This window comes from Microtus oregoni, unplaced genomic scaffold, assembly GCF_018167655.1.
Source record: "Microtus oregoni isolate MIOR12 unplaced genomic scaffold, Mior012 000011F_ref0000422, whole genome shotgun sequence".
Taxonomy (NCBI): domain Eukaryota; kingdom Metazoa; phylum Chordata; class Mammalia; order Rodentia; family Cricetidae; genus Microtus; species Microtus oregoni.
This window is the reverse complement of record NW_024543070.1, coordinates 18,226,097-18,251,456: the sequence shown is the minus strand read 5'-3', so window position 1 is coordinate 18,251,456 and position 25,360 is coordinate 18,226,097. Positions and strand designations below refer to the sequence as shown.

The 25,360-nt window shown below is 54.0% G+C and overlaps 1 protein-coding gene across 2 annotated transcripts in view; it reads left to right on the top strand.

The window, feature by feature from the left end:
• The window catches only part of LOC121453484 (CXXC-type zinc finger protein 5), a 31,120-nt gene extending 17,595 nt beyond the window's left edge, over window positions 1-13,525 (top strand). For both annotated transcript variants that reach the window (XM_041660299.1, XM_041660298.1), the window contains exons 2-3: window positions 10,299-11,370; window positions 12,528-13,525. In XM_041660299.1, coding sequence (XP_041516233.1) covers window positions 10,456-11,370; window positions 12,528-12,572 — 960 coding nt within the window. In that variant the 5' untranslated portion in view covers window positions 10,299-10,455 and the 3' untranslated portion in view covers window positions 12,573-13,525. The remainder of the gene's footprint in view (window positions 1-10,298; window positions 11,371-12,527) is intronic.
• The last annotated feature ends 11,835 nt before the right edge of the window (window positions 13,526-25,360 follow it).

Here is a 25,360-nt window from a genome sequence, read left to right as displayed (position 1 = left end):
TCATAAGACCCGTCTCGGGTGGAAGGAAAACATCTCTAAGCCGTGTATTCATTCAGTAGCCATTTTCATCTCCTGTCAGTCTGGTGTGATTTGTAGTTCTAAGTTTCTTAAGAGTTCTGATCCCAGGCTTGGGTTAAATGGGCCACATCCCTTCCCTGAGCATCCTGCGGGCTAGCCAGAGGGAAAGAGGTCCCCACTTGCTCCAAGACCCGCTACCACCCGCCATGTTAGCCTATGGGATCTGTGCAGAAGTTCTGTATAAACTGTTAAATGTCACCGTGTCTCCCGGGGACTGGGAGCTCCCAAAGGATGGTGTCCATAGCATCTTCCGGTATCCTAGGACCCAGTACTCCATAGACACTTTGGGCTTCTCTGTTCCTATTTTATGTGTGTGCCAAAGCCCTGCGAGGTCAAGGCCACTTGAGCCCTGAGAGCTTGGGAGTGAGAGGTTCTAATCTTGCTGGGCTTCGGTTTCTTTGAAAGCAGGGATCTTTAGTACTTCTTCACCCTCTGGTGTTGGGGCAGGGGGTGGTTAAAGAGCCCCTGGCTGTTGCCAGTTAAAACGATCTTACACGTCCACAGCTATTACCATTGATGCTGTTAGGTTGTTATCTTGGCGTTATTCATTCTTCCTGGGCCCCAGCAGCTGCTGTGCCTATGCCTGGACTTAGAGCCGAGTCCACAGAAGAGATGTTGCAGCTCCTAATTAGTGCTCCAAAGAGAGGGCCTGGGTATTTAATTTTTGCTGCAGGATCCCATCCGCCAAATGCTTCCCCAGTCCTTCTCCACTGTACTGGGTTTAGACTTCTCTCCCAGTCTCAGGTAGAGGGACTGGCCCCAGGCGAAAGCCTCCCCAAATTTCCCCTGCCACTCCCTCCGCCTCCCAGACCTCTGGGGCCATGAATCATTTATGAGGCAAAAATGAAACAAATTAAGGACAAACTTTGAAAGCCTCTAATTGCCGCGCCTGGTGGCATGGAGGAGTGAGGGGCGGCAGTTCTGCTCGCTGTGGAATCTCCTTGGCCCCAGCCTTGCCTTTCCAGGCCGTCTCCGGGCGCCACCACCTCCTGGCCGCTCACGGACGTGCCTGCGCTGCTCTGGGCAGCCGCCTGGCGCCCGCCCCATCCTCCTAGGCCGACTAATTAGGCCCGGCTCCCTCCTGCGCTGCCCGCTCCAGGCCCGAGGTGATGGCGGCTCAGCCTGCCCTTCTGGGGCATGTGCCCCAAAGCTGGCCGCCTTTCCCAGGCTGAATGGCTGCCTGCCTGGCTTAACCCAAGCAAGCCCAGGGTGCACTGTGTTGTGGAGCCTGGGGTCCACACTGCAAACCAGAGGGGCTGGGAAGAAATTGATGAAGGGCAAGCTGGGGACAGGGGAGTGGCTGGCAGTTGAGCTTGTGGGTTGTTGCGTTGATGAGTAGGGCTACCCAGTGCCTGTCAACACTGCCAGGACTGGCAGCAGTGACCCTGTGCAAAATCTTGGGTTTGGGGAAGCAGGCAGGTGGAGGGTCAGAGTCTGGATCCAGCAGGACCTACCTCACTGCAGTGAACCAGAAGTGCCAGTCTTAAGTCCTGCTAGCTGTGCTGGGGGCCGTGCAGGCCCTGGGCACTCAGGCACACTGTTTGCTGAAACAGAATTTCCGTGCTTGTGTTTTTCCATAATTATATTAGCAGGTGGGATTTTTCCTCGGGGAAGCACTTTGAGGGGGAGCGCTGTGGCTGTGTCCCCGCCTGCTCCAAGCGTGAGCTCACACTCAGCTCAGCCCGCCTGCCTGCCTTAATGATTTTTTAATTATGCAGCCAGTGCTCGGAATTGCTAATCCACCTCTAGCCCAGCGTCCCCTGCTGCAGTTTACACCCCAGCCCCTTGCTGCCAACCCCCGAAGGGCAGTGCCCAGCTCTATACCCATTGCTGCATGCTGAGGGACACACCGGCTCCAGTGGGGGAAGAGTGCCCAGAAAGAGGCATGGGGTGCCTTTCCCCCCTCTGCAAGAGACGGGCTTGGGGATGCCGATCTCTTTGTCTCCCACCCCAGCCCTGGTCCCAACCTTGCTTGTGTTGACCAGGACAGCTGTGTCTCTGGAAAAGGGTAGGGGTGTGATCAGTGCCCATCCCTCCTGTCCTGTGTGACCCCAAGGACATCCGCGTCCAAGCACTGTCTTTGTCCCTGTCACACCTACGAGTCATCCTCTGCTTCACGTCCACACACACTCAGACACACAGCTAAGCTGCAGCGGTGACACGTTCTGTGCTGCTCACACTCAGCCACACCTGAGGGCTCGGGTCTCCCCCAGTCACCCAAGGCTCTCTCCCTTCTGCCCATGGTTGGCCTGTAAGAGCCTCGATCGACCCTGGCCTGGGAGGAGTTGGGGGGCAGACTGCAGCACAGTGGCCGGGGTGGCTGCGGCTCCTCTCCAGGCGCCCAGCTGTGGCATCTGTCAAGGTCAGATAGCAACTCCGGAACCAGCCAGCTTGGCCCCACGGCCCCTCTCGCCTCATTATTTTTGTGTTCCGGGGTTGCAACGACACCTCCCTCCTTCCCTCCCCCCCCTCAGTCTCCTGCCTCTTGCCTTCCTCCCCTACGCCTCTGCAGGGAGGGCCTGCGGTCTCGGGGCTTTTGTTTTCCAGTTTTTACAAAGCTCAGGCCAGGCAGGCGGGCAGGTGGCTAGAAGCTGACCAGAGCTGTTGGACCTGGAACGGCAGACAGGTGCCTCCCTCATGGCTGAGCATCTCTGCCAAAACAGTGAATTAGTTTCTCAGAGGGACAAACTGAACCTGGGTGCCACCCAGCCCCCACCCACCCCAGGCACACCTGTGGGCAGCTTCCTGTTTCCATAGGGGCCCTAGCAGCCCGCACCAGTTCCCATCTGCACCAGCCTGGCACACTTAGGCCCCGCCAAGGCTCACAGCGCGCACACTGCCCTCTCAACGGCTAAGACAGGTTAACACACAGACCTGAAGAACCTGCAGACAGGCACCCACCATAGTTAATGCTCTACTTGCACACAACGCTGGTGGCTGTGTGTTCAGAGGTGTGGAACACACACCCCGCCGCCTTGCGCACTGGGAGCTTAGGGTCCAGGTACTCCCACCTTTGTTGGTGTATAACTGTGTGCACAGTAGCGCTCCAGTTCACAAGGGTTGGCCTTGGAGTTCATCTGCGCCTGGGCACACCCACAGCCCTCCAGACACAGGCTCCCAGCATAAATGTCTGACATGCTTCCCCTGGTGACCACATAGCCCCCTCCTCAGGATACACACTCTGTCACACTCCCTTCCTCCCAGGTTTGGCTTTGGTCCCCTGAAACGTTAAGAAGAGGCCTCTGCTCGGTGTGTCCTGTATGTCCAGAGCTGGGAAAGGGGTGGTTTGGCAGATGCACTGCCCCACCCGCCTGGCCCGAGAGCACCCTGGTGCAGTAGGGTGGGGGGCTTCCAGCAGGACGGGTGGGGACTATGCCCGTTTAGGTGCCGGCCTCTAGTTTAGGGTCTGTAAATATGGGGGTCTGGGGGTGTGAGTAGGATGTGGGCCTGGTCCAGATCCCCTAGAGTTTCTGGGGCAGCCACAGCCATCCGTCCGCTCACTTCCTCCTCCAGCTGTGAACTGCTGTGGTTGTCCCTGGGAGGGGGAGAAGCTGGAGGCTTAGCGGTTGCAGGACACCCCCCACCCCCCAGGAAACTCAAAACCCTGGGCCAGCCGGGTGGCGGGTTGGGGCCAGCACAAAGAAGGCCTCTGTGCAGCCTGACTGGGCTGCCCACAGGATTCTGGGGGAGGCAGCAAGAGTCGGTTTCCGTCCCCGTTCTGCTTCCTGCGGAGGCTGCCGGAATGCCCGGAGCTCTTGCCCAGCCAGGCCCGTCCGGCCCACCCGTAGCCCCTTACCTTGACTTTGCCTGAGCTTGGGATCTAGCTGGAGCTATCCTGGCAGTGGTGCTTGGTGTGAGATGCCTAGAGCCCCAAAGCCACCAGAACGACTCCTGGGAACTGAGCCTTCTCCAAAACCTCCATGTGCCTTGAAGCCCCTGGCCAGTATTGGAAAGCCAAGCCTGGAGACACGGGTTCAAACCCTGACTCTGCCATCTACTGACCTTGTAACCCTAGGCAGGTATTTCACACCAGCTAAACGGATGTAGTGAGAACCTAATAATAAACTACAGGGGCTGGGTGTGGTGGCACACGCCTATTACCCCAGTATTGGGAAGCAGAAGCAGGCAGGTCTCTAGAGCTAGAGGAGAGACCTGTCTCAAAACAGCAACAACAAAAACAAAGTACAGGAAAATGCTTAGCACAGTGCCTTAGGCCACCAGAGCTGAAGGAGACTTCTTTAGCTTCTTGTCCCCAGAAGCCAAATTCCCTCTGTGGCTTCCTCAGAGCCTTTCCCGCCTGCAAATCCTGTCACCAGCTCTGGCCTCCTGTCGACCTCTAGGTCACTAACCCTCTGTGGGTAGCTGATGGGGAGACAGCTCTCCAGACCTCTTGTGTATCTGTCCTCTTCCCATTCAAGCCCAGGAGCATTGAGAGTGAGATCACGAACCTTCTCCAGGGCTGGAGAGGTGGTTCAGTGGTTAAGAGCACTGGCTGCTTTTGCAGAGGACCCAGGATTGGTTCCTGGCACCATCTTCTTGGTCAGCAGAAGTGCACACAGTGCATATGCTCACACGTAGGTACTCATACATACATACGAAATAGAATAAGTTTCTATTCTACAGATAGGAAATGGATGCTCTATGTAGGGAAGGGGCTAGTTCAAAGTCCATGGGGAGGAAGGCCAGATCAGAGCCACAGCTCAGACCTTAGGACTCCAGTGCACACCTTTGGCTTTCTCTGCCTGTCCTGTGCTGAAACTCATCAGGGTAGAGGGGCTAAGCAGGGATGTGGGCTAAGGTCTCAGGTGGGTGTCTGCAGGCATCACTCTGTGAAACATTTAGTTCAAGATTCAATGACACCCCAGGGGAGAGTGTCATTTTGTCCATCCTAGCCCGCTGACCATTTGCCTACCCTCGGTAGGGCAATACACGGGGTGTCTATGAGGAGTGTAGGCGCTGAAGCATGCAGAAGAAAGACTAAGCCCATATTAGCTTTGGTCCGTGGGGTCCCATGTGCTGAAGTCACAAAATGAGGAAGGGCATTCCTGTGCCTTTGCTGCCTTTGGGGTAGGAACCTAGGGGAGGTTCTGAGAGAGGAAGTCTGTGTTTCACTGCCTGGAGCCAGGTCAAAGCACACCTCTGGCCAGGGCCTCTGTGCCATTCCAAGAAGGTCCTCGCAGCCCGGCGGTGGTGGTGCATGCCTTTAATCCCAGCACTCAGGAGGCAGAGGCAGGTGGATCTCTGTGAGTTCGAGGTTAGCCTGGTCTACAAGAGCTAGTTCCAGGACAGGCTCCTAAAGCTACAGAGGAAACCCTGTCTCGAAAAACCAAAAAAAAAGTAAGAAAGGTCCTCGGAGGTAGTCTAGGGAATTCTATAGGCAAGAACAGGCCTTGTCGCTTTGTTCAGAGCTTTGTTTATCTGAAGCTGAACGTTTAAGTCACAGATCTGACTGCCACAGGAGGGGCAGGTCTCACTTTGTAGCCTTGGCTGCCATGCAGCTCTGTGTAGACCAGGCTGGCCCCAAATTCATATATCCACCTGCCTCTGTCTCAAGTGCTGATTACAGGTGTGTGCCATCAAACCCTGCTTCCTTTTTTGTTTTGTGTTTGTGTGTGTGTGTTGTTTTGTTTTGTACTGTCTGGGAATGTTAAGTCTTACTGAAAATCCCCTAGTGGTGTCAAGGGTGTGTCTCACCCCAGCCAATTTCTAGGTCCCTGGGTGGTTATAATGGCCATACAGATCTGTCCCTCCATTCTGGGTGTATGTCCTGATGACCTCAGGCTGTAGCTGCGCTTCCTGCCACCAAGATCAGCACACCTGTGTCTCTTGGGCCCAAGAGGGCTCCCAACCTCTGTGAACTTCCCAGACTGAATTATGAAGCTCAGAGACAGAACCCCCTCCTCAGCATGAGTGGGTCAGCTCAGTTCAGTCCCTGGAACCCGTGGTCTGGGCTCTCTGCCAACATGTCTGTCTGTCTGTCTGTCTGTCCTTATACTATTCTTCAGCGCTGCTCTCCTCTATACCCCAGGTAGGTAGAAGTAGTAAGCCAGTCTGTGTGCTCTGCAGAGCTAGTCCCACAAAGCCATGCTGAACTGTGCTTAGCCAGAGCCCTGGGGTTAGTGCAGGAGGCCCGACACCCTGGGAAACCTGCCCTCAGGCAGGATGGTACTTGGATCGGTCTAAAAAAAATCATCGAACCAGTGACAGGAATGGTGGCTAACACTTGTAACCTCAGCACCCAGGAGGCCGGGGTTGTCGGAGGCTTCCTCCCCGGAAGAGACATTGAATTATACTGTAAGGTCCTGTCCCTGATCTCAAGGCTCTCTCTGTCCAGCTGGGACCCTGCAAAAACTCAGCCATACCTGGCACCTGCTTCCACCCAGCTCTTCCTAAGGCTTTTAGCTGTATGTCCTCTGGTAGCTTCTCCCTATCCTTCGCTATTTCCTTGGCAGCCTCTTCCTCCGAGCAGGCCCTCCAGCCTCACTCAGGTCCCCTGTGCTCCCGGTCTGTGACCCCCTTTGCCCCTTCCTCCGCAGTAGCAGTGCATGGAGCCACTACTGGCATAAGCAGGGAAGGGGGTACTACTAAACATGCACAAGATCTAGCTGCAGGCCTCCTAGGAACACAGCATCAGCCCCTCCCAAGATGTAAACTCCTCCCCCATGCAGTCAGTCCCTTCTGGGGCCGAGGGTGGGGTGAGGCCACTGCCACTACCTCCGGTGACCTCATTGCCAGCTGGCATTATGATGTCACTGGCCTAGCATTCTGAGTTGAGTTCCCGCATGTGTATCTCTAAGCTTCCAGGTGGGGCACTCCCCTGGGGGCCGGTGACAGCTCACCCCTGACCAGGAAGAGGTGACAGGCATGGTAACAATTTGGTGGGAGGGCAGTAGTATAACTGGGCTGCTTTGCCTTGGGCTGTTCTGTTATTGCCCAAATAGAACAAAGGCGGTCAGAGAGCAGGTGACCAGCATTTAGCTCTGGGTTCAAGTTCTACCACTGCGAGGCACTAGCTGTTGACATCAAGCCAGCAGCCTGAACTTTTGTGAACCTTGTTCTCTTCATCTCTGAAGCCGGTTAGAAGTTCCTGTCTCATGGTTACTATCCTAACATGAAGCACACACACACTGCAGCACAGAAGTTGCTCAATAAGTGTGAGCAGCTAGCGAGGGGTTCATCGTTAAACACTAGTTGAGTTTGAAGAGAGCAAGGTCTGTGCCTGCAGAGGGTAGAGACAGGAGTAACCCCTGTGCTAGCAGATGCTCTCATCTCTGATTTCCCTTCCAACAGCCAAGGTCTCAACCTCCATGGCCTGCTGTGACCGCAGGCCCTCCTTCCATCTCTTCTTCCAGAGCTCAGGTTAGACATGGCCTCATCAGGTGTCCCCGATTCTCACTCTTGGGCTCCTCCCTCTATGATGGGCTCTGTCATTCCCATCCCTGATCCCCTAATAAAACCCTCTGACCTCCAATCACGACTCTGCTGCATCCCACCGAGTCTCTGACCTATTCCTGAGTTCTATTGTCAGTGTTCTCTGACCTTAACCACCTGTCTCCCTCTCAGGCCCAGCTCTCGGGACTGGTTCCTTCGCCCCTAGGCCCTATCCCCACCCGTCAGCCCCTGGTCCCAGCTCCAGGCCGTCGGGCTCCTGCCTGGACAAAGGGGTCCTTTGTGGGCTGACCGCGGCTGGCAGGGCGGTGGGGCGCTGGCTCCGCATTGCTGATGAAACGGAGCCCTTTGTTGTCCCCTCCTCGGGCGCAGTATTTCTTTTTGGGGGCTGGATGCGTTCCTGGCAGGGCGGATGATGGATGCGCCCGCCGCTGCCGCCTGCCTGCCCGCCAGCTTTCCCTCCCGCTCATTCCCGCTCCGCTTCAACGCAACCCCAGCTCTCTTCCCCTGCTGCCTGGGTATTGCCAGGCCCTTCCTGGCCTGGGAGGGGTTGCTGTGTGCCCTGCTGTAAAAGGCCGGGGCCTAGGAAAACGTCCCTTCTGTTTTCTCCTCCTGTGAGTAGGTTAGATGGGGGCCTGTAGTCAGGGGTCCATAGGGACCAGGGAGGACATCAGCCTTTCCCTAGGTCTGAAAGGGATAACACAGCCACAAAGGCAGGTATAGAAGCAGCTTGGGGACTAGGCCTAAGCCACGAAGACTAGTTTTGCATATCTGCTGTCTGAGGGCTGTCGCCCCTGTGACCAGGCCCCGTCCGTATCCTCCCTCCCCCACCTTCAGTTTCCAGGGTTGACAGACCACAGTGTTCTGCCTGCAGCACCTGTTCGGTGACATATCACGTTTTCTGTCCCAAGCTCAGTATGCCTTAGGACCTGAGGGACTGAGAGCAGGTGGTTCCTGGGAGAACCGAAGTGAGAGATGAGGAAAATTCTAGGAGGGGACCAGAGATGAACGGAACACAAGGCCTGTTCGCAACATACAAAGACTGGGGATGGGGACAAAAGCAGGAGCTCAGCCTGAGCAAGTAGCACCAGCCCTGAACCATGCTGCTTGCAGTGTTGAAGGGAGCTGACTTCTAATTGACCTGCCGGCCCTGCACGCAGCGCCAGCTCCTGGAGCTGGTGGAGGGAGGGAGGGAGGGAGAGCCTGAGCAAGCAAGAGCAGCGTTAATGCGACTATCGATTTCTGCCACCGGCCAGCGGGCCTTAGAGGCGGGGGACACACGGGCTTTTCTCCTGTCACTCTAGCCCATAGACCTTCTTCCCTGTCTCTGTAGTTGGGCTGCTGGGTTGTGGCCCTGGGCAAGGAAGTTGAGTTCAATGAGCAAGAGCTAGAAGAGGTGGCTTGGTGCTTTCTCACTCTTGTCCATCAGCACACCCGTCTCTCTGCACACCTGAGGTCACTGGTCTCTAAGGAAGAAGACCTGGAAAGGTGATTTAGGCTGACCCATTGGAGGTGAGATAGCACAAAATCCTCAGAATGGTCTCCTTACGGCCCTGACCTCTGACCATGCCTTCCTGGGATTGTCCGGGTGGATTCAGCTCCATGGAGATCTGAGGAGGACCTGCTTACAGAGTGAGGCTTCAGTTGCCTCCCCTGGAGCACTGCAGTTGGGTGCACTGACCACTCCTTGTGGCTACTTGTTGGCAGCCCTGGAGCAGACAGTCGGACTACATGACCTGGTCCAGGCTGAGTATCCAGGGCAGCCTGGTGGGTGTGATGGGGTTGTCCGGGGACAAAGATCTGATGTGTTCCCAACTCTCAAGCCCAGGGCAGGGTGGGGTTTGCCAGATGTTCCACTGCCCCTTGAGCCACCAGCTGCTCAGGGGCTGGGCCTTATGCTCTCACTCCTCCACTTGGGATGCCAGACTGAAGGGGGCTACAGGGAAGGGATACCAGAGAGCCAGGACCCAGGAGGAAATCGCCACCCCGCTCCCATCTGTACCTGTGACAGGGGCATTGGCCACTCACATGCCCTGCTCAAGGCTGGAGTTCAGAAGCCCCTGTCCTGGGAAAGGCCCTGGGCCTCAGAACTGTGGAGACAGCCAGAGGACAGGCTCTCACTTGCCTCCACCTTCTCTATCCCAGCCCTCTGGGTTTTCACTGCACCCCTGGAAGCCAGGCCAGGGCACAGCAGGGGCTGAGGTGATGGCTGTGGTTTGGGAACAGAGAAGGGAGTGTGTGGAATTTATGCATGTCTTCCCACTCTTGCAAGAGGGGCACTTCAGGCTCTGTGCTTCTCCCTTGCTTTGTAGAAGGGTGGATGTTCCTTCAGACAAGGGTGCTGTACTCTGTCAGACTTTGGATTAAACAGAGGAGCCTGGATCCTTTACCTGCAATCTCCAAACAAGCATTCCGGTGTTGTGGTCAATATCTTTCCTTCTCTCTTTAGATGAGTGGGGACCAAAGAGCGTGGAGGTCATTAATCCTCCAGAGTTAGCCTCTCCAGGTCTCCTACCCCAAGGCCAGCAGCCACTTTCCTTCACTCTTAGGTCTAGATCTCCACAGGGCCTCAACCTCCCTGTGCCTCTCAGTGGCCGTGTATCTATGGGCTAGTAGCTCTCATAAGCCTTGTTCTCCCTGACTGGGAAATAGAGGATTACCCTACCACTTTGTAGAGTTCTGCTGAATCTTAAGATAGCCCAAATAAATTCTTCACCAAGATCGGCTTGGCACTTAATGCCTTATCGGGCTTCTGGTTGTTACCATGGCAATATGGGTAGTGGTCCTGAAGGAAGAGGGTTTACTGACCTTGTCCCCACCTTTCCCAACAGAGTACAGACGTTCCCACGCGGACACCTGACCATGTGCCTGCCCTGAGTGAGCCCCACCAGACATCTCGATTGTGGGCAACAGGGCTACACACTCATCTGTGAGCCCCCAGCAGTTTGCAGGCTCTCCCAGCAGTGGGGTCTGGGCCTCGGCCCCACCATGTCGAGCCTCGGCGGTGGCTCCCAGGACACCGGTGGCAGTAGCAGCGGCAACAGTAGCACCAATAGCAGCAGTGGCAGTGGCCCAAAGGCAGGAGGAACAGACAAAAGTACCGCAGTGGCTGCGACCGCACCAACCTCAGTAGCAGATGATGCCCCGCCCCCTGAGCGAAGGAACAAGAGTGGCATCATCAGTGAACCCCTCAACAAGAGCCTGCGTCGGTCCCGCCCACTCTCCCACTACTCTTCCTTTGGTAGCAGTGGTGGCAGCGGAAGCATGATAGGGGGGGAGTCTGCTGACAAGGCAGCTGCAGCTGCAGCCGCAGCCTCCCTATTGGCCAATGGTCATGACCTGGCTGCGGCCATGGCCATGGACAAAAGCAACCCTACCTCAAAGCACAAAAGCGGTGCTGTGGCCAGCCTGCTGAGCAAGGCGGAGCGGGCCACGGAGCTGGCAGCCGAGGGACAGCTGACGCTGCAGCAGTTCGCACAGTCCACGGAGATGCTAAAGCGCGTGGTGCAGGAACACCTGCCCCTGATGAGCGAGGCGGGTGCTGGCCTGCCTGACATGGAGGCTGTGGCTGGTGCCGAGGCCCTCAACGGCCAGTCCGACTTCCCCTATCTGGGCGCGTTCCCCATCAACCCAGGCCTCTTCATCATGACCCCAGCTGGTGTGTTCCTGGCTGAGAGTGCTCTGCACATGGCCGGCCTGGCCGAGTACCCCATGCAGGGAGAGCTGGCTTCCGCCATCAGCTCAGGCAAGAAGAAGCGGAAACGCTGCGGCATGTGTGCGCCCTGCCGGCGGCGCATCAACTGCGAGCAGTGCAGCAGTTGTAGGAACCGAAAGACTGGCCATCAGATTTGCAAATTCAGAAAGTGTGAGGAACTCAAAAAGAAGCCTTCCGCTGCTTTGGAGGTAACAGCACCGTAGAGGGAGGTGTGCGGGCTCTCCCATTTGTCTGGCAGTCCAAACCTACCCCCAAGTCCTGGAGCCCACCTTTCCTGCCTGCAAGTGTGGGGCATATCCAGCCAGTCCTAGGGCCTGAAGGTCTGGCTGCAAGGTACCTGTTCACTGCCCTAAAAAGCAGAGCCACATCCTGAGATGCCAGCAAGGCATGGTTTGCAGGTAGGGGCTTGGCATTCCCAGTTAGGCCCTGGTTCTCTGATGCCCCCTCCTAGGGCCTGGGTCAGGTATTTCCACATAGGTACCAAGTTTCTGTCTCATAGACATGTTCTAAAGCAGTAACCCAAGACTCTGGTTGTGTGTTAGCCCCATCCGAAAGGTTCTGTCTGTGGACCCTGTGGCCTTGAGAGTGAGCCCTACGACTTGCCTCCCAGAGTCCTGTCCCTCCCTCCCCCAACACACACAGTGCACATGCAAAATAGAACAGCTTCAGTGCTGGCTGCCCTGCCTGGAGACGGGGAGAGACAGCTCAGCTCATTCCTAACTGTGGTCCTGGCATAGCTGCGGGGGTCTGTCGACCCTCTCTCCCCAGATAAGGTAAACTAGCTGGGTTCAAAAGCGACTTTGCAGTTTGCTGTCCCTGCCACTCGTTCCCACCCCTCTTGGAAGTAGACTTGATTCCATAGTAATGGTGTCCTAGCCATGGCCTCTTGCCACCTCTCTGACTGCACCCACGCCAGTGTAGACACCCACATGTACACCTGCTCCTCTCATCCTAGCGCTCTCTGCTCACTGAGCGCCAGATATTGGCCTCCCCATCACAGTCCCGTGTACAACACACAGTCTGACACGGTGCAGGCTCGTGTGACAGGACACAGCTGTGGCCCCAGGAATGGCCATCTGGTGCTCTGGGCCAAGGGAAAAAGGGGTCCAGAAGGCTTCTGAGTGCAGTGGCTCAGGAGGCCTCTGGGCCCTTGGGTAGCCCAGCAGGTCATGGCTCCTTCTTTGGCTGGCCTGTCCTGGCCAGGATAACAGGAACTCTTCGGGGTAACTGCCCGTCCTCCGTGCTCGTCCCTCCGCCATTGAGCCGGCCTCGGGGAGCTTCTTGCACCAGGTCCACCGGGACCCTGACTGAACTTTCTCCTTGTTTTTGTCTCCTGCCCCGCCAGAAGGTGATGCTTCCGACGGGAGCCGCCTTCCGGTGGTTTCAGTGACGGCCGGGAACCCAAAGCTGCCCTCTCCGTGCAATGTCACTGCTCGCGTGGTCTCCGGCAAGGGATTCGGGCGAAGACAAACGGATACACCCGTCTTTAGAACCAAAAATATTCTCTCACAGATTTCATTCCTGTTTTTATATATATATATTTTTTGTTGTCATTTTAACATCTCCACGTCCCTAGTATAAAAAGAAAAAATTTAACTGCTTTTTCAGAAGAAGAACAACAAAAGAGGTAAAGCAAATCTACAAAGGTCCGAGACTTCCTGGGCAAAGAATGGACAATCAGTCTCCTTCCTGTGTCAGTGTCAATGTTGTCTGTGCAGGAGATGCCGTTTTTGTGTAGAGAATGTAAATTTTCTGTAACCTTTTGCAATCTAGTTACTAATAAGCACTACTGTAATTTAGCACAGTTTAACTCCACTCTCGTTTTAAACTTCCTTTGATTCTTTCCAACCATGAAATAGTGCATAGTTTGCCTGGAGAATCCACTCACGTTTATAAAGAGAATGTTGATGGCACCGTGTAGAAGCCCCTCTGTATCCATCCACGTGTGCAGAGCTACAGCCAGAGCCCACTGGGACTGGAGTTCCTGTCCCAGGCCCAGCCTTGTTGCACCCACTGTCCCCTGGCTGGGACCCCCTACCCCAACAGTGACAGATTTTGGAGAGATGAGGATTCTATTCATTTGTTGATCCACTAAGATCTGGGGAGCCCGCATCTCAGTCCTGGCTACTTCCCCTAGAGAAAACAAACCCTCTTTTCTCAGCCTTGCTCTCAGCAACAGAAGAAAGGGCTTCTTCGTGGTCCCTCGCCTACCTCCCGGTAGGGGTGGGTGCCCAGGGGGCTCCCTACCCGTGGCCAGCTCCCTACTGAGGAACATGCTGTTTGTATTGTTTTAGGAGACCAGGCTGTTTTGTGAATAAAATTGAATGCATGTTTGTGTCCTGATACACCGCTGGCTTCTTGGGTTTTCGGAGGGCTGGCTTGGGGCTAGGGTTTGTGTGGGACTATCTTGAGAGAAGGGTACCCTGAGGATACTTAGAGTTGAGTCTCTTGGAAAAGAGAAGTCTTTTGGACTGAGGGTGGGGTATGGGGAGGGTGAGAGCCATCCTGGAAACAGCATGGAACCATGTTTATATGGGAAGTCTGCATCCCAGGCCTTGGGACCTAGACCACTAGGGGTGTCACCCACTTTGGCCATACTGCTCCCCAGCTTTTCAGTGTCAGGCAGCCTGCGTTGTTGGGCAGGCTGTCTATCTGGGTCTTTTTGCATGGCAGCCACAAGTGAGCGTGAACTCACCCAGCTACTCACACATGGGGTAGTTTCCTCCCAGGTTTCTGGAATGTGACTGCCCTCTGTGTGCCCTGTCCTTGGACCCCTTCCATTCCAGCCTGAATTCAAGAAGGGCATCATCTGCTCTGGCCTCCAGGTGGTCTAGAACCTCAGAAGCCGGGTGTCTGGGGAAATCATTGCAGGGCCCCACCGGCCAGGCAGAAAGAGGTGTCATTTGCATGCCCCTCCCTGTACTCCTGGAGGCTAACCTAACGGTGAGGCCTAGCCTACCGCTGGAGGAGTGCGCCGCCGCCCCCCCCCCCCCCCCCCACAGCTGCTGGGCCTGGTGGAGGTGGAAGCTAGACTTGAAGAAGGACTTCCTGACAAGGTTTCAGGTGGGTGAGGACTTTGAGAACAAAGGAAGGTGGGGTTTTCTGAAGCTGAATGGGTGGTGAGGTGGGGGAGATGGGCTGTCCCTGCGATTGTTCCAGGAAGGGGAAAGCTGGGAGGAGGTATCCTGACCCCCAACCCTGTTCCCTGTGTCACAGGCTCCCTTGGAGCACCAGGGGCTCAGCAGCCTGGCCTGGCACAGCAGGGGTAGGCAGGGGCGGGGGAGGTAGCTTTCAACTTCATCTCTGCCTGGGAAAATTCCCTTTCATGTGGCTGCCTGTGATCTCTCCAGGCGGCTCTGCCAAAGGGGGGTGTCCAGCAGGGAGTAGGGGGAGGTGTTGCAGCTGGGGGCACCCTCACTCCAGTACAAGGCAAACTGCAGCACCTCCAGAAACTTGTGGGAAGGGGGGTCTAAGAGGGCATGGGGGATGCTGGCCAGCAGGGGGCACTGGGCTAGAGGCCTTTGCTGGCAGCATACAGGCTGCAGATGGCCTAGGCCGGCCCTCTGGCACACCTCCAGGTGTGGGGTGGGTGGCTCCAGTGGCAGCCTTAATGGGAGGGGACTGTGACTCGGCTGGCCTGGACCCCACCCCACAGTACAGAGGCACCCAAAGTTCAGAGACCCTCATTCCAGTTTCTGCGTCTTAATGTACCCAAAGGCCAGCCACAGTGTCTCTGAAGGAAGATGGCTGTGGGGCCAGATCTTGCCCTGGAAAGTTATTACTCCCAGAAGATGGCCTAAGGAGAACCGCCATCATGAAGGCGGGCCCGGTGCATAGTAAGCTCTGGTCGGTGGCTGTTCTCAGGGCTGAGGAAATGGTTCCATGCTAAGACTGTTCACTGCTTTCGCAAAGCACTGGAGATTGCAGCACACGGCTCACAGCCACCTGTAACTCCCACTCTGGAGGAGCTGACAGCCTCTTCTGGCCTCAGTCACCAGCATATGACTACTTGTACCATTGAGTGTGACATGAAAGTGGGTTTGAAACGATGTGGAAGATGTTAGAACAAACGTTTAGGTGCATACCTGTAACCTCAGCTGTGGGGAGGCTGAGACAGGACAACCTGGACTACAGAGGCCTCGTGTCAAGAGCACTGTGTCCCAGCATTGAGGAGATGGAGTTGGGAGATAAGGAAAACCTTAGTTACGTAGTGAGTTTGAAGTTGGCCTCTGCCTCCTGGGTGCTGGAACTAGAGGTGTGCCTCACTACACTCAGCTTTTCTTCCCGAGGCAGAACTTGATGTAGCTCAAGAGGACTATAGAGTGGGTTCCAGGACAGCCAGGACTATGTAGGGAGACCTTGTCTCAAAAGAAACTTGAGTGCGGGCTTTTCCCCAACTCACCAGCCCACTTTATTCTTGAGAATATCTTTCCATTAAACTTTAATTTAGTGTGTGGGTGTTTTGCCTGTATGTGGTCTTTGTGCTCCACATGGATGCTTGGTACCTGTGGAGGTCAGATTCCAGGAGACTGTTGCCACAGGCAACTTTAAGCCACTGTATAGAGACTGAACTCTGGTCCTCTAGAAGAGCAGTCAGTACTTGAAACTGCTAAGCCATCTTCCCAGCCCCAAAACTGTATTTCTTTAAAATAAATCATTCACTAGACCTCTCCAAAAAAAGCCCTTTTGGCTGGACCTGACCTTGACATTCTCCCTAAGGCCGAGTCCTGACACAGCCCACATGCAGTCCAGCCCACATGCAGTCCTGACCGCTGCTCACCAGCCAGCCAGTCTTCCTGCTTTCTGGCCATAAGGTTGTAGGGTCTTCAACTCCTGTGACCTAGCCTTCGCATACCTGTGGGTCTCCTTGTCACCTTTATCCCCGTCTTGCACCTCTCCTGCTGACAATGGACCCTGGGGTGGGGGGTGGAGGTAGCCCTTTCCCTGCCAGGACAGTAAATAAGGCCTTGTGGTGATTTAGGAGCCTTCACCCAGCATCCTGTAGCCCTCCTGGGGGTCCGGCATTCAGAACCAGCTTTGAGGGTTGCAAGGTATGAGAGGCTGGACACACTGCTGGAGTCAAGTCCAGTGTGTGTGTGTGTCTCACACTGCTAGAGACAAGAAGAGCAACACAGGGACCTTGTGTGTGTGTGTGAGAAAGGTGGACGGTGAGGGCCGGGGCTCTTAAGGCCTAGCAAAACCTTGCGAGGTCATGTCCCGGAATATGACTACTTGTACCATTGAGTGTGACATGAAAGTGGGTTTGAAACGATGTGGAAGACATCTAAGACCTCATGTGGCCATGGGTTCATATATGAATGATGTCATTGGGACGTTCAGTAATGTTTGTGTGGTCCTGTGACCTTGTACAGTCCGGTAGCAAACCCAGTGTGACATCAAGTTGTACAACTGAGTGCGTAACATTGGGCGATACTTAGTTTATGGTATTGAATATACAACTACGTTGACCCTGGGACAAAACTTCATAATACTAAGTGTCCATGACTGTCATCGATGTGGCCCTGAGACACCAAAGAGTATTTGTGATGTAAGTAGTGACCGTGCTGGGTCCCTGCATATTGCCTGCACAATGCTGGGGGGGGGGGGGGGCGCGATATAAATTTGTCAGTGTGCCCATGGGATCCCAGGGGTTGCAGGCCCATTGCCCTGTGTGTGTCTGCCTCCAGCATCTCCTGCTCCCCTCCCGACAGCTGTGCAGTTCTAGGGAGAGCACAGGGTTCTGGGGCATCTCATTCCCAGCATGGGTCCAGAGGCTCAGGCTGCATCGGGTGTTGGCATGGGACAGCAGAGGCTTTTCCCACAGTTGAAATGCCCCTCTCCCAGACCTTCCACTGCTGGCTTCAGCTCCACAGAATACCCTGGCAACTCTGACTCCTTTGTTCTCTGTGGCCGCCAAAGGCCTCCCACTTCAACCCCATACTGTCCAGCGCCTGCCAGGCAAGCGACCCTTCCCCCATGGCGCAGCCAGGCTTACCCACAGAAACCATCACCACACACACACACACACACACACACACTCCATGTCTCTGTCCCATGCTCCAGATCTAACACAGGATTCCAGTCTGTGAGCCTGCTTGGTGTGCAGGAAGAAGGAAACAGCAGTTCCTGGGGCTGTACTGGGTGATTGCAGGCCAACACCTGGGCTCTGGAAGGGTACAACTTCCCCTTGGCACGTCGCCAAGTTGGAAGCTCAGCCTTCAGTCCAGACTGGTTTCCGTTTGAGTTGGTTTTGGTTTGGCTCAGGTCAACTGTCAGGACTGGGATTATGACCCACTTTGTAGATAAGGAACGTGCATGACTCACCAAAAGCAAGATGCTGATTAGCACCCAGGCTCCTTACTCCCTTGGGAAGAGGACCAGCTGCCTCCAACAGAGTTGGGAGGGGGCCTGGGACTCTGGACATATGGGTTCCTCCCCATGTACTGGTCATAGTGAGTCAGGCACCATGTTGTGTGTGTGTTTCTCCTTGTTGGATGACCTTGGCCAAGTACCCTTGCCTCTGTTCCGGAAAGAAGGGCAACACAGCTAGGGCTTGTAGAGTAAGGACTTGACAAGGTGCTTTGCGAAGCGACAAGGTCACCTCACAGTTAGTGCCGAGATCCACAGCAAGGACATGACACTGGTAACTCTGGGGCAGATTTAGGTGTGGAGCCTCCACTCCCAGCCCAGCCCAGCTCACACTACTAAGAAGAAGGTCGGGATATCCACATGGCTCAGCCTATCAAGGCCTTTTGGGTCTGACCTGATTGCACTGCCTGCTCCCACTCCCTCCCAGGTGCCAGAGATACACAGATGGAGGTCACTTGCACAGCCCTCCCTGTCCCGTCGTTCCCCCCACCCCCCAACGGGCTGCTGCTGTGACAAGTATATCTGGAATGAGCAGGCCACAGTAAAAGAGATCCTAACCCAGGGCTGGAGAAATGGCTCAGTGGTTAAGAGCACTAACTGCTCTTCCAAAGGACCCGGGTTTAGTTCCCTGTACCCACATGGCAGCTCACAACTGTCTGTAAGTCCGGTTCCACTCTCACACAGACAGACATACAGGCAAAACACCAATGCACATAAAATTAAGAAAGAGAGATCCTAATCCCCTGCAGATGGGAATTGGGCCTTGTTGTCCCCATGTCATATAGCTCTGCAGTGTGCCCTGCTCCTCAGTGCCACATCTGCTGTGAGGTCTCTGCTTGCTGGGAAGGGTGGGAGGATCTGAGAGACTGCTGGCCAAGCAAGACGCTTCTGGCGAAGCAGACACTCATTTCTCTGCCTGCCACCTCCCATCTCCCCGAAGCATTACAATTCCCCTCTTCCAGAGAACAAGGGCAGGATTCAGAGGCAGCAGGGGGTGTGAAGAGGAGGTGGACCAGGTCCTCTGCTAAGGATGGTCACTAACCACTAACCCTGCCTCAGATGCCAGGCTTTAGGAGCTCACATCTGTTTCCTGTCCTTTCTGACTGACCCTCTCCTCTTCACACACACACATCCACCCCCTGACTCCCAGTAGCTCAGGTGCCCCCACATCTCCCTTGTCACTCTGCGTGACATCACATGCTGTCAAGACCATGGTCGTGAGTTCACGAAAGGCGTCATTGGCACCTGTCACAAGAACTGTGCTAAGAAACATCTGTAGAGTCAGATGTGTGGACCAGGCCTATATTCAGTACTGGGAAGGTGGAAGCAAGAGGATCAGGAGTTCAAGGACAGCCTGAGCTACACATCAAAGACTGTCTCACAAGAAACCTGTGAGCTAAATAAAAATCTTCCCTTCTTTGACACTTTTTTTTTCTGTGAGCATTTTTTTTATCATAATTGAGGCACTGTCCATAAATGAGGAAAACTTACTAAAAAGAGCCTCGGCCTCCCTAGGCAGAGAGTATGACTCAGTGCCTACAATGCACTGGGCTGGGTCCCCCAGTACTGCAAACCCCCAAAAGCATCCATAGCACTTGGATTAGAGGTACCAGTGAAACTCTCCTGCCTTCCAGTGAGCTTGTGACTGGTAAATCAAGCACTGGGCCAGTTCATTGCATCCATATGCCCAGAAAACCATGAGGAGAGCATTGATCAATTATCCCCTCCTTATAGATGACAAAAATAGGGCAAGAGAGAGAGATATAAGACCACACAGCTGATTTTGTAAACACTTGCTTATGCTTCAGACTTTGTCTGGAAACAAACCTTCCCCCTCCTGACAGACCTAAACCCAGTGGAGCCGATTTGTTTGTTTGAGACAAGGTTTCGCTATATCCCACATGGGATCCTCCTGCCTCAGCCTCTGAGTGTTGTGATTACAGACATGTATTACCACACCCAGCCCATAAAGTCCTTTAACCGAATATTCGCAAGTCCAGCAAGGTTTAGGAAAAAATACCTGAACAGAACTGCTGTATAGGGAGTAAGGGCTTAACCTAGAGCAGCAAGCGTAGAAATTCTGGGGGTGCAAAGTGGACACAGCCTGAGTTCATCAGCTCCTCCCTTTCCCCACCCGGGAGAACCCACCCCAGCTCCCAGGGCCTCCTGCAACAATAGGATTGACAGGCAGCTGCTGGGGGCCCAGAACACTGGCCGCCGTGAAAGTGAGGGCAAGGGCAGTGCCCGCTCTGCAGCCGTTGATAAGGCGACAGAGCCCTCGGGAGCGGGGACACGGTGAAGCCATGGAAACACGGCTGAAGTGTGAGGCTGGCTCAGCCACTTCCCCAGGTGGCCGCCTCCCAGGCCTGGCAGGGACCCAGCAAGACAAGTCCAGCCACAAGCTATGTGTCTTCCTGCCCTCCCAGGGGCCAGCCTGGGCTGGTGGCTGGACGTATCACCCACCCCAGCCTGCTCTTCTAGGGTCGGACTGGGGACAGTCTTTGGGCATCGGTAGGGAACACCAAGGGTAGGCAGGGTGCTCCACCAAAGCCGGCTTCCCTATTTAGCTCCTCCTAGTGTGCTACCCACTTCTCTACTATAAATATGTGTGTATTATTTACCTTAAGCATTTTGATAAATCATAATAGCAGAGACATCTGCTGTCAAAACTGCAAACTGCATTTGGGGCTCATCTTGTGGATGATCGGGATACAGACCAGGAGTGCATGGGAGCTTATAACCAGAAAGGGCTGGGTCTTGAAGGGAACTCTAGGTTCATCTTTTGGGGTCCTTCCTCACTGGCTGCTAGGCACAAAACCTTTCCAGAGAGTCTAACAACCCCACTATACCCCCCCACACACACACACACTGTGTTCCTGCTTCCTGTGTTCCTCAAAATTAATGCATCAATGAGAGGGCTGAGAAGTCCCCAGAGCAGAGATTAACTCCTGGGGGGCGGTGCGAGTGGGGTTGGCCCTGGGAGGCTGGGAGGGGGGGGGTTGGCGTTAACGCTCAAGCCTCACAAGATTAATCACCCTGCAGCTGGCCTCATCACAGGGCACCCAGTACCCTTCACCCACCTCCCAAACACCCCCAGGAGGGGCTCTGTGTTGGGAATCTTCCCTGCCTTTCAAAGTCCCTACAGTGGCCAATCTAACTTGTGGGAGGATTTTTGGGAGCTAAGGCCAAGTTCCTTTTGCCTTTTCTGGCTCTTTCCTGGTGGTCTCAGGGACCCTGAGGATCAAGCAGCAATCCCGTGGTCTCCTTGGTTTTAGTCTAACTCAGCAGCCCTGAGAGGAGTTGGAGGAGGAGGCCCTGGCTTGCCTGACATCCTGGCCCTAAAAGTAAAGCTGGTGAGAGACACCCCCAGGACCTGTTTATATGGGAAACTCAGAGAGAGGTGTGGTGAATTCAAATGTCATGCTCCCTGACCTGCCCCTCCTGCTCACCCTGACATCCTAAGTAGAAACAGGACAAGTGCCTGTTAGGAAAGCCCTAAGGTGAGGAAACAAAGTTCAGGCTCCTCAGCCAGACACCCCACTTTAATCTTCAACAAGTTGCAGTAGGTGGGGCTCAGGTTAGACCGGAAAATAGATGAGTTGCCGTCTGCTTTCCTCTGCTTATCTTCCTCCAAACAAGAGACACCCCTGGCCCCGCAGAGGTCCCATTGGGTGAACTAACCCGTGTACTTGCTTGGGCCTCCTGGGTAAAGAGCAGGGTGGTAAGGGGGGAGGCCTGGTCTCTGGTGAATGTCAGCTGCTAAGTGGTGTTGGAGTGGCTGCATGGGCGGCCTGTTGCAAACAAGATGCTGTGGAAAAACTGTTAGATCTGAGCGTGAGGATCCCAACTTCAGTGCCACAAGCTGGCGACTACCAAGGGTTGGTACAGCAAAGGGAACCAAGAAGGGACTCCAAGAAGACAGAGGAGAAGAACCTAACCAGACATAGTGGGCACTCCTGGATCTGAATTGTGTCCGTATGCAGGCTCTTAGACGAGCAAGGGGCTGCTCGTCACCTCCCCCCTCCCCGCCTCAGTTTACTCATCTGTTACTGGCATCACGTCTCCAAGATCCCATGAGGGTAATATGAGAAGCCTGTGTAAAACATTCTCGAGAACTCCCTCAACTAGCTGTGTGCGGGGCTGCATGCCGGTAAATAAGAGGTGGCTGCGAGTTTGAGGTCAGCTTGGGCTGTAGCATAGCATGACTCTGCTGAGACACACACAGAGAGAGAGAGAGAGAGACAGGGAGCACCACCCCTCATTCCTCAGAACCACAGTGCACAAGAGAGGTGAGCGGGTGGGAAGAGGCAAAGCCAAGAACAAAGACGGTTTTCTGGACATAAGTGAAGGACCAGCTTCTTTTTGTGTGGGAGTGAGGTTTACATGTAAGCATGCATCCATGTTTATATGTATCCGTGCATGTTTGTCCAGATGAAGGTCAAAGGTCAGCCTCAGGTATCATTCCTCAGGAGCCATTAACACCTATTTTTTATTTTGTTTTGAGACAGAGTCTCACTGGGACCCGAGGCTCATCAATTTGTCTAGGTTGGCTGGCTGGCAAACCCCAGGGATTCACCTATTTCCACCTCCCCAGGCCCAGAATTACAAATGTATGCACCCACTCAGGTTTTTATTTATTTTATATGCATCAGTGTTTGCCTTCATTGTATGTCAGTGTCTGTGGAGGACTGAAGAGGACATCTGATCCCCTGGGACTAGCATTATAGATGTTTCTGGAAAAGCAAGCAGTGCCTAAACCACTATGCCATCTCCTCAGCACCAATCATATTACTTGCTTGCTTTTTTTTCTTTAATTAAAAAACTTTTTTCCACCGGGCAGTGGTGGCGCATGCCTTTAATCCCAGCACTCGGGAGGCAGAGGCAGGCGGATCTCTGTGAGTTCGAGACCAGCCTGGTCTACAAGAGCTAGTTCCAGGACAGGCTCCAAAGCTACAGAGAAACCCTGTCTCAAAACAAACAAACAAAAATAAACAAACAAAACCCACAAACTTTTTTTCAAGACAGGTTGACCATGGTGGCCTCAAACTCAGAGATCTGCCTGACTTTGTCTGGAGAGCTGGCATCCAAAGGCCTGCGCCCACCACTCCCAGCCATACTGTTTTCTTTTCTTTTCTTTTTTTTTTTTTTTTGGTTTTTCGAGACAGGGTTTCTCTGTGGTTTTGGAGCCTGTCCTGGAACTAGCTCTTGTAGACCAGGCTGGTCTCGAACTCACAGAGATCCGCCTGCCTCTGCCTCCCGAGTGCTGGGATTAAAGGCGTGCGCCACCACGGCCCTGCCAGCCATACTGTTTTCATAAGAGCTTTAGGGTCTGGTATGGTGGCGCACGCCTTTAATCCCAGCACTCCAGCACTTGGGAGGCAGTAAATCTCTGTGAGTTTGAGGCTAGCCTGGTCTACAGAGCAAATTCCAGGACATGCGCCAAAGCGACAGAGAAATGCTGTTTTGAAAAGCCAAAAAAGAAAAGAAAAAGAAGAAGAAAAAAAAAAACAAGAAGCAAAGAGAGCCACAGGAACTCCTTGGGCAGTAAAGCCATGCTGATGGGAGCCAGGCAACTGCAAGGTTAAGTGCTTGTCCTTCACCTTGGGACAGTGGGAGCCAGTGAGTGTTCTCAGGACTCAGCAACATTTGGAGGCACTGCAGCAGGGTGTTGTTACCCTTCAGTCCACTTGGGTGTGCGGAGCAACTTCCAGCTTCACTCCGGGCTCCTGGAGCTTGTCAGAGGTCAAGACCCCTGCTAAGAGAGACCTAGCTCTTTGTGAGATAGCAGAAACACTCCATTTCACGTCAGAAGCCTTAAGGTGAGGTGTTCAGGAAGTGACCTGTCCTCTTAGGAACCTGGACAGAATGGATCCAAGTTACAGACTGGCTTTAGGATTCTTACTTCCTGGACATGGAAATAAGGAAACATCTGGATCCCAAGAGACCCTAACCTAGAACTGGCATGGTGCTGGGTTGGGAGGTAGGGTCTAGGATTTCCATCTGAGCCCAACTCAGACTGGCTTCATGATTTCAAACACAGGCATAGTCAGCTTGCCTTTCCAGTGCCCAGCTTTCTTCACTGAAGTGGGAGAATATCATATAGCAGCAAGCAGCCTTGGTGCTAGGCCTGCAAACAGCCTTGGTGCTAGTCCTTTCCTGGGTGAGTGCTTCAGCCTTGTCCATGCCCACATAGACTACCTTCTGCTCTTCTAGCCACTCCCCTTTCACCCACCTCTGACCTTGGGGCCAGCTGCCTCTGCTGCTATCATTTGTTGTCATGGGAACCCTACAGTTCTGATCTAGCCCAGGCAAGAGCAGGCCTAGAGCTCATTGCAAGGAAAATCTGATGATACTGGGGTAGGAGAGTTGGGGCTTCTGTTCCTACTAGTTTAGGCTTTCTTGTTGGGAAGAGGGCATTAGAAAAAATGCATGACCTGGGGCCAGCAAAATGGCTCAGCAGGTAAAGGCGCTTGCCACTAAGTCTAACAGTTTGGCCCTTAGGACCCACATAGTGGAGGGAACCAATCCTGGCAAGTTCTCTGACCTTCACAAAGGTGCTGTGGCATTCACACCACACTCCTCAATAAATAAATAAGTGTACTTAAGATTCAAAGAAAAAGAATGAATATGGGTGGACTACAGTGCAGATAGTCAGGACCTGGGGTCCCTGAGTCTTGTTCCTCTCTGTGCCCACCTTCTCTTGACTTAGCTTTAGGTTGGTGGGGACCTTCCCATTTCCCTCACTGCCAACAACAACCAGATCTCAGAGCCCTGAGCTCAGCTCATTCTCAAGGCTAAAAATACCAGGAAGGCGGCAGCAGCAGCTCTCTAGACACCCCATCCACCCGCCCCTCGCTCCCAGCAACACACACACACACACACACACACACACACACACACACACACACACACACGGGAATAAACTTGTACTCACCCAGGCCCGGCATGGACCTTATTCCAAGGTGCTGTCTGAACTTCCCAAAGTCCCCACTCTGTGTAAGGCCAAAATATGGGTTCTACTCCCTCCTCTGACCCCAGTTTGCTGTGTGATCTTGGGATAGTCTCCTGGCTTCTCTGAGCCTCACTTTCCCTTTTTATGAAATAAAGAAGCTGCATAGAAACACAGAGGCCCAGGGATGAGAGGTCAGGGCCCTGGCTGACTACCTCTAAGGCCCTCGGAAGCTCTCACTCTTGTTTTTTTCAATACAGGGTTTCTCTGTGTAACAGCTTGGAACTCACAGAGATCTGCCTATCTCTACCTCCTGAGTGCTGGGCTGTTCTCACTCTTCTTAAGTGGCTATGCCCTGAATCAGAGCAACCCTTCTCTAGCATTCTTACTGAACAGGGGAGGAAGAGTGCTTGAAAACCCACAGTAAGGAAGCAGAGGCAAGAGGATCTCTTTAAACCTTGTCTACACAATAAAGACCCTGTCTAGACAAAAAAGAAAGGAAGAAAGGAAGGAAGAAAAGAGAAATAGGTATATAGATTCAAGTCCCATAAACACGGCAGCACGATCTTTATTTCTGGAGGCTAGTTGGGAAGAGACACGTTCCGAAAGAATTCTGGGATATTTGTCCATTAAATATTCTAGTGCAAGCTGGGCAGTGGTGGTACATACCTTTAATCTCGGCACTCCAGTGCGAGGGAGGCAGAGGCAGGTGGATCTCTGAATAAGTTCCAGAAAAGAGAGGGCTACACTGAAAAACCCTGTCTCAAAAACAGGTTGTTGGATATTGTGGCCTGAGACCCCTGCTGGGGTCTACTGTGCACCAGATCATTCTTCCAAGAGAACCAGTCCAGTGCCCATTA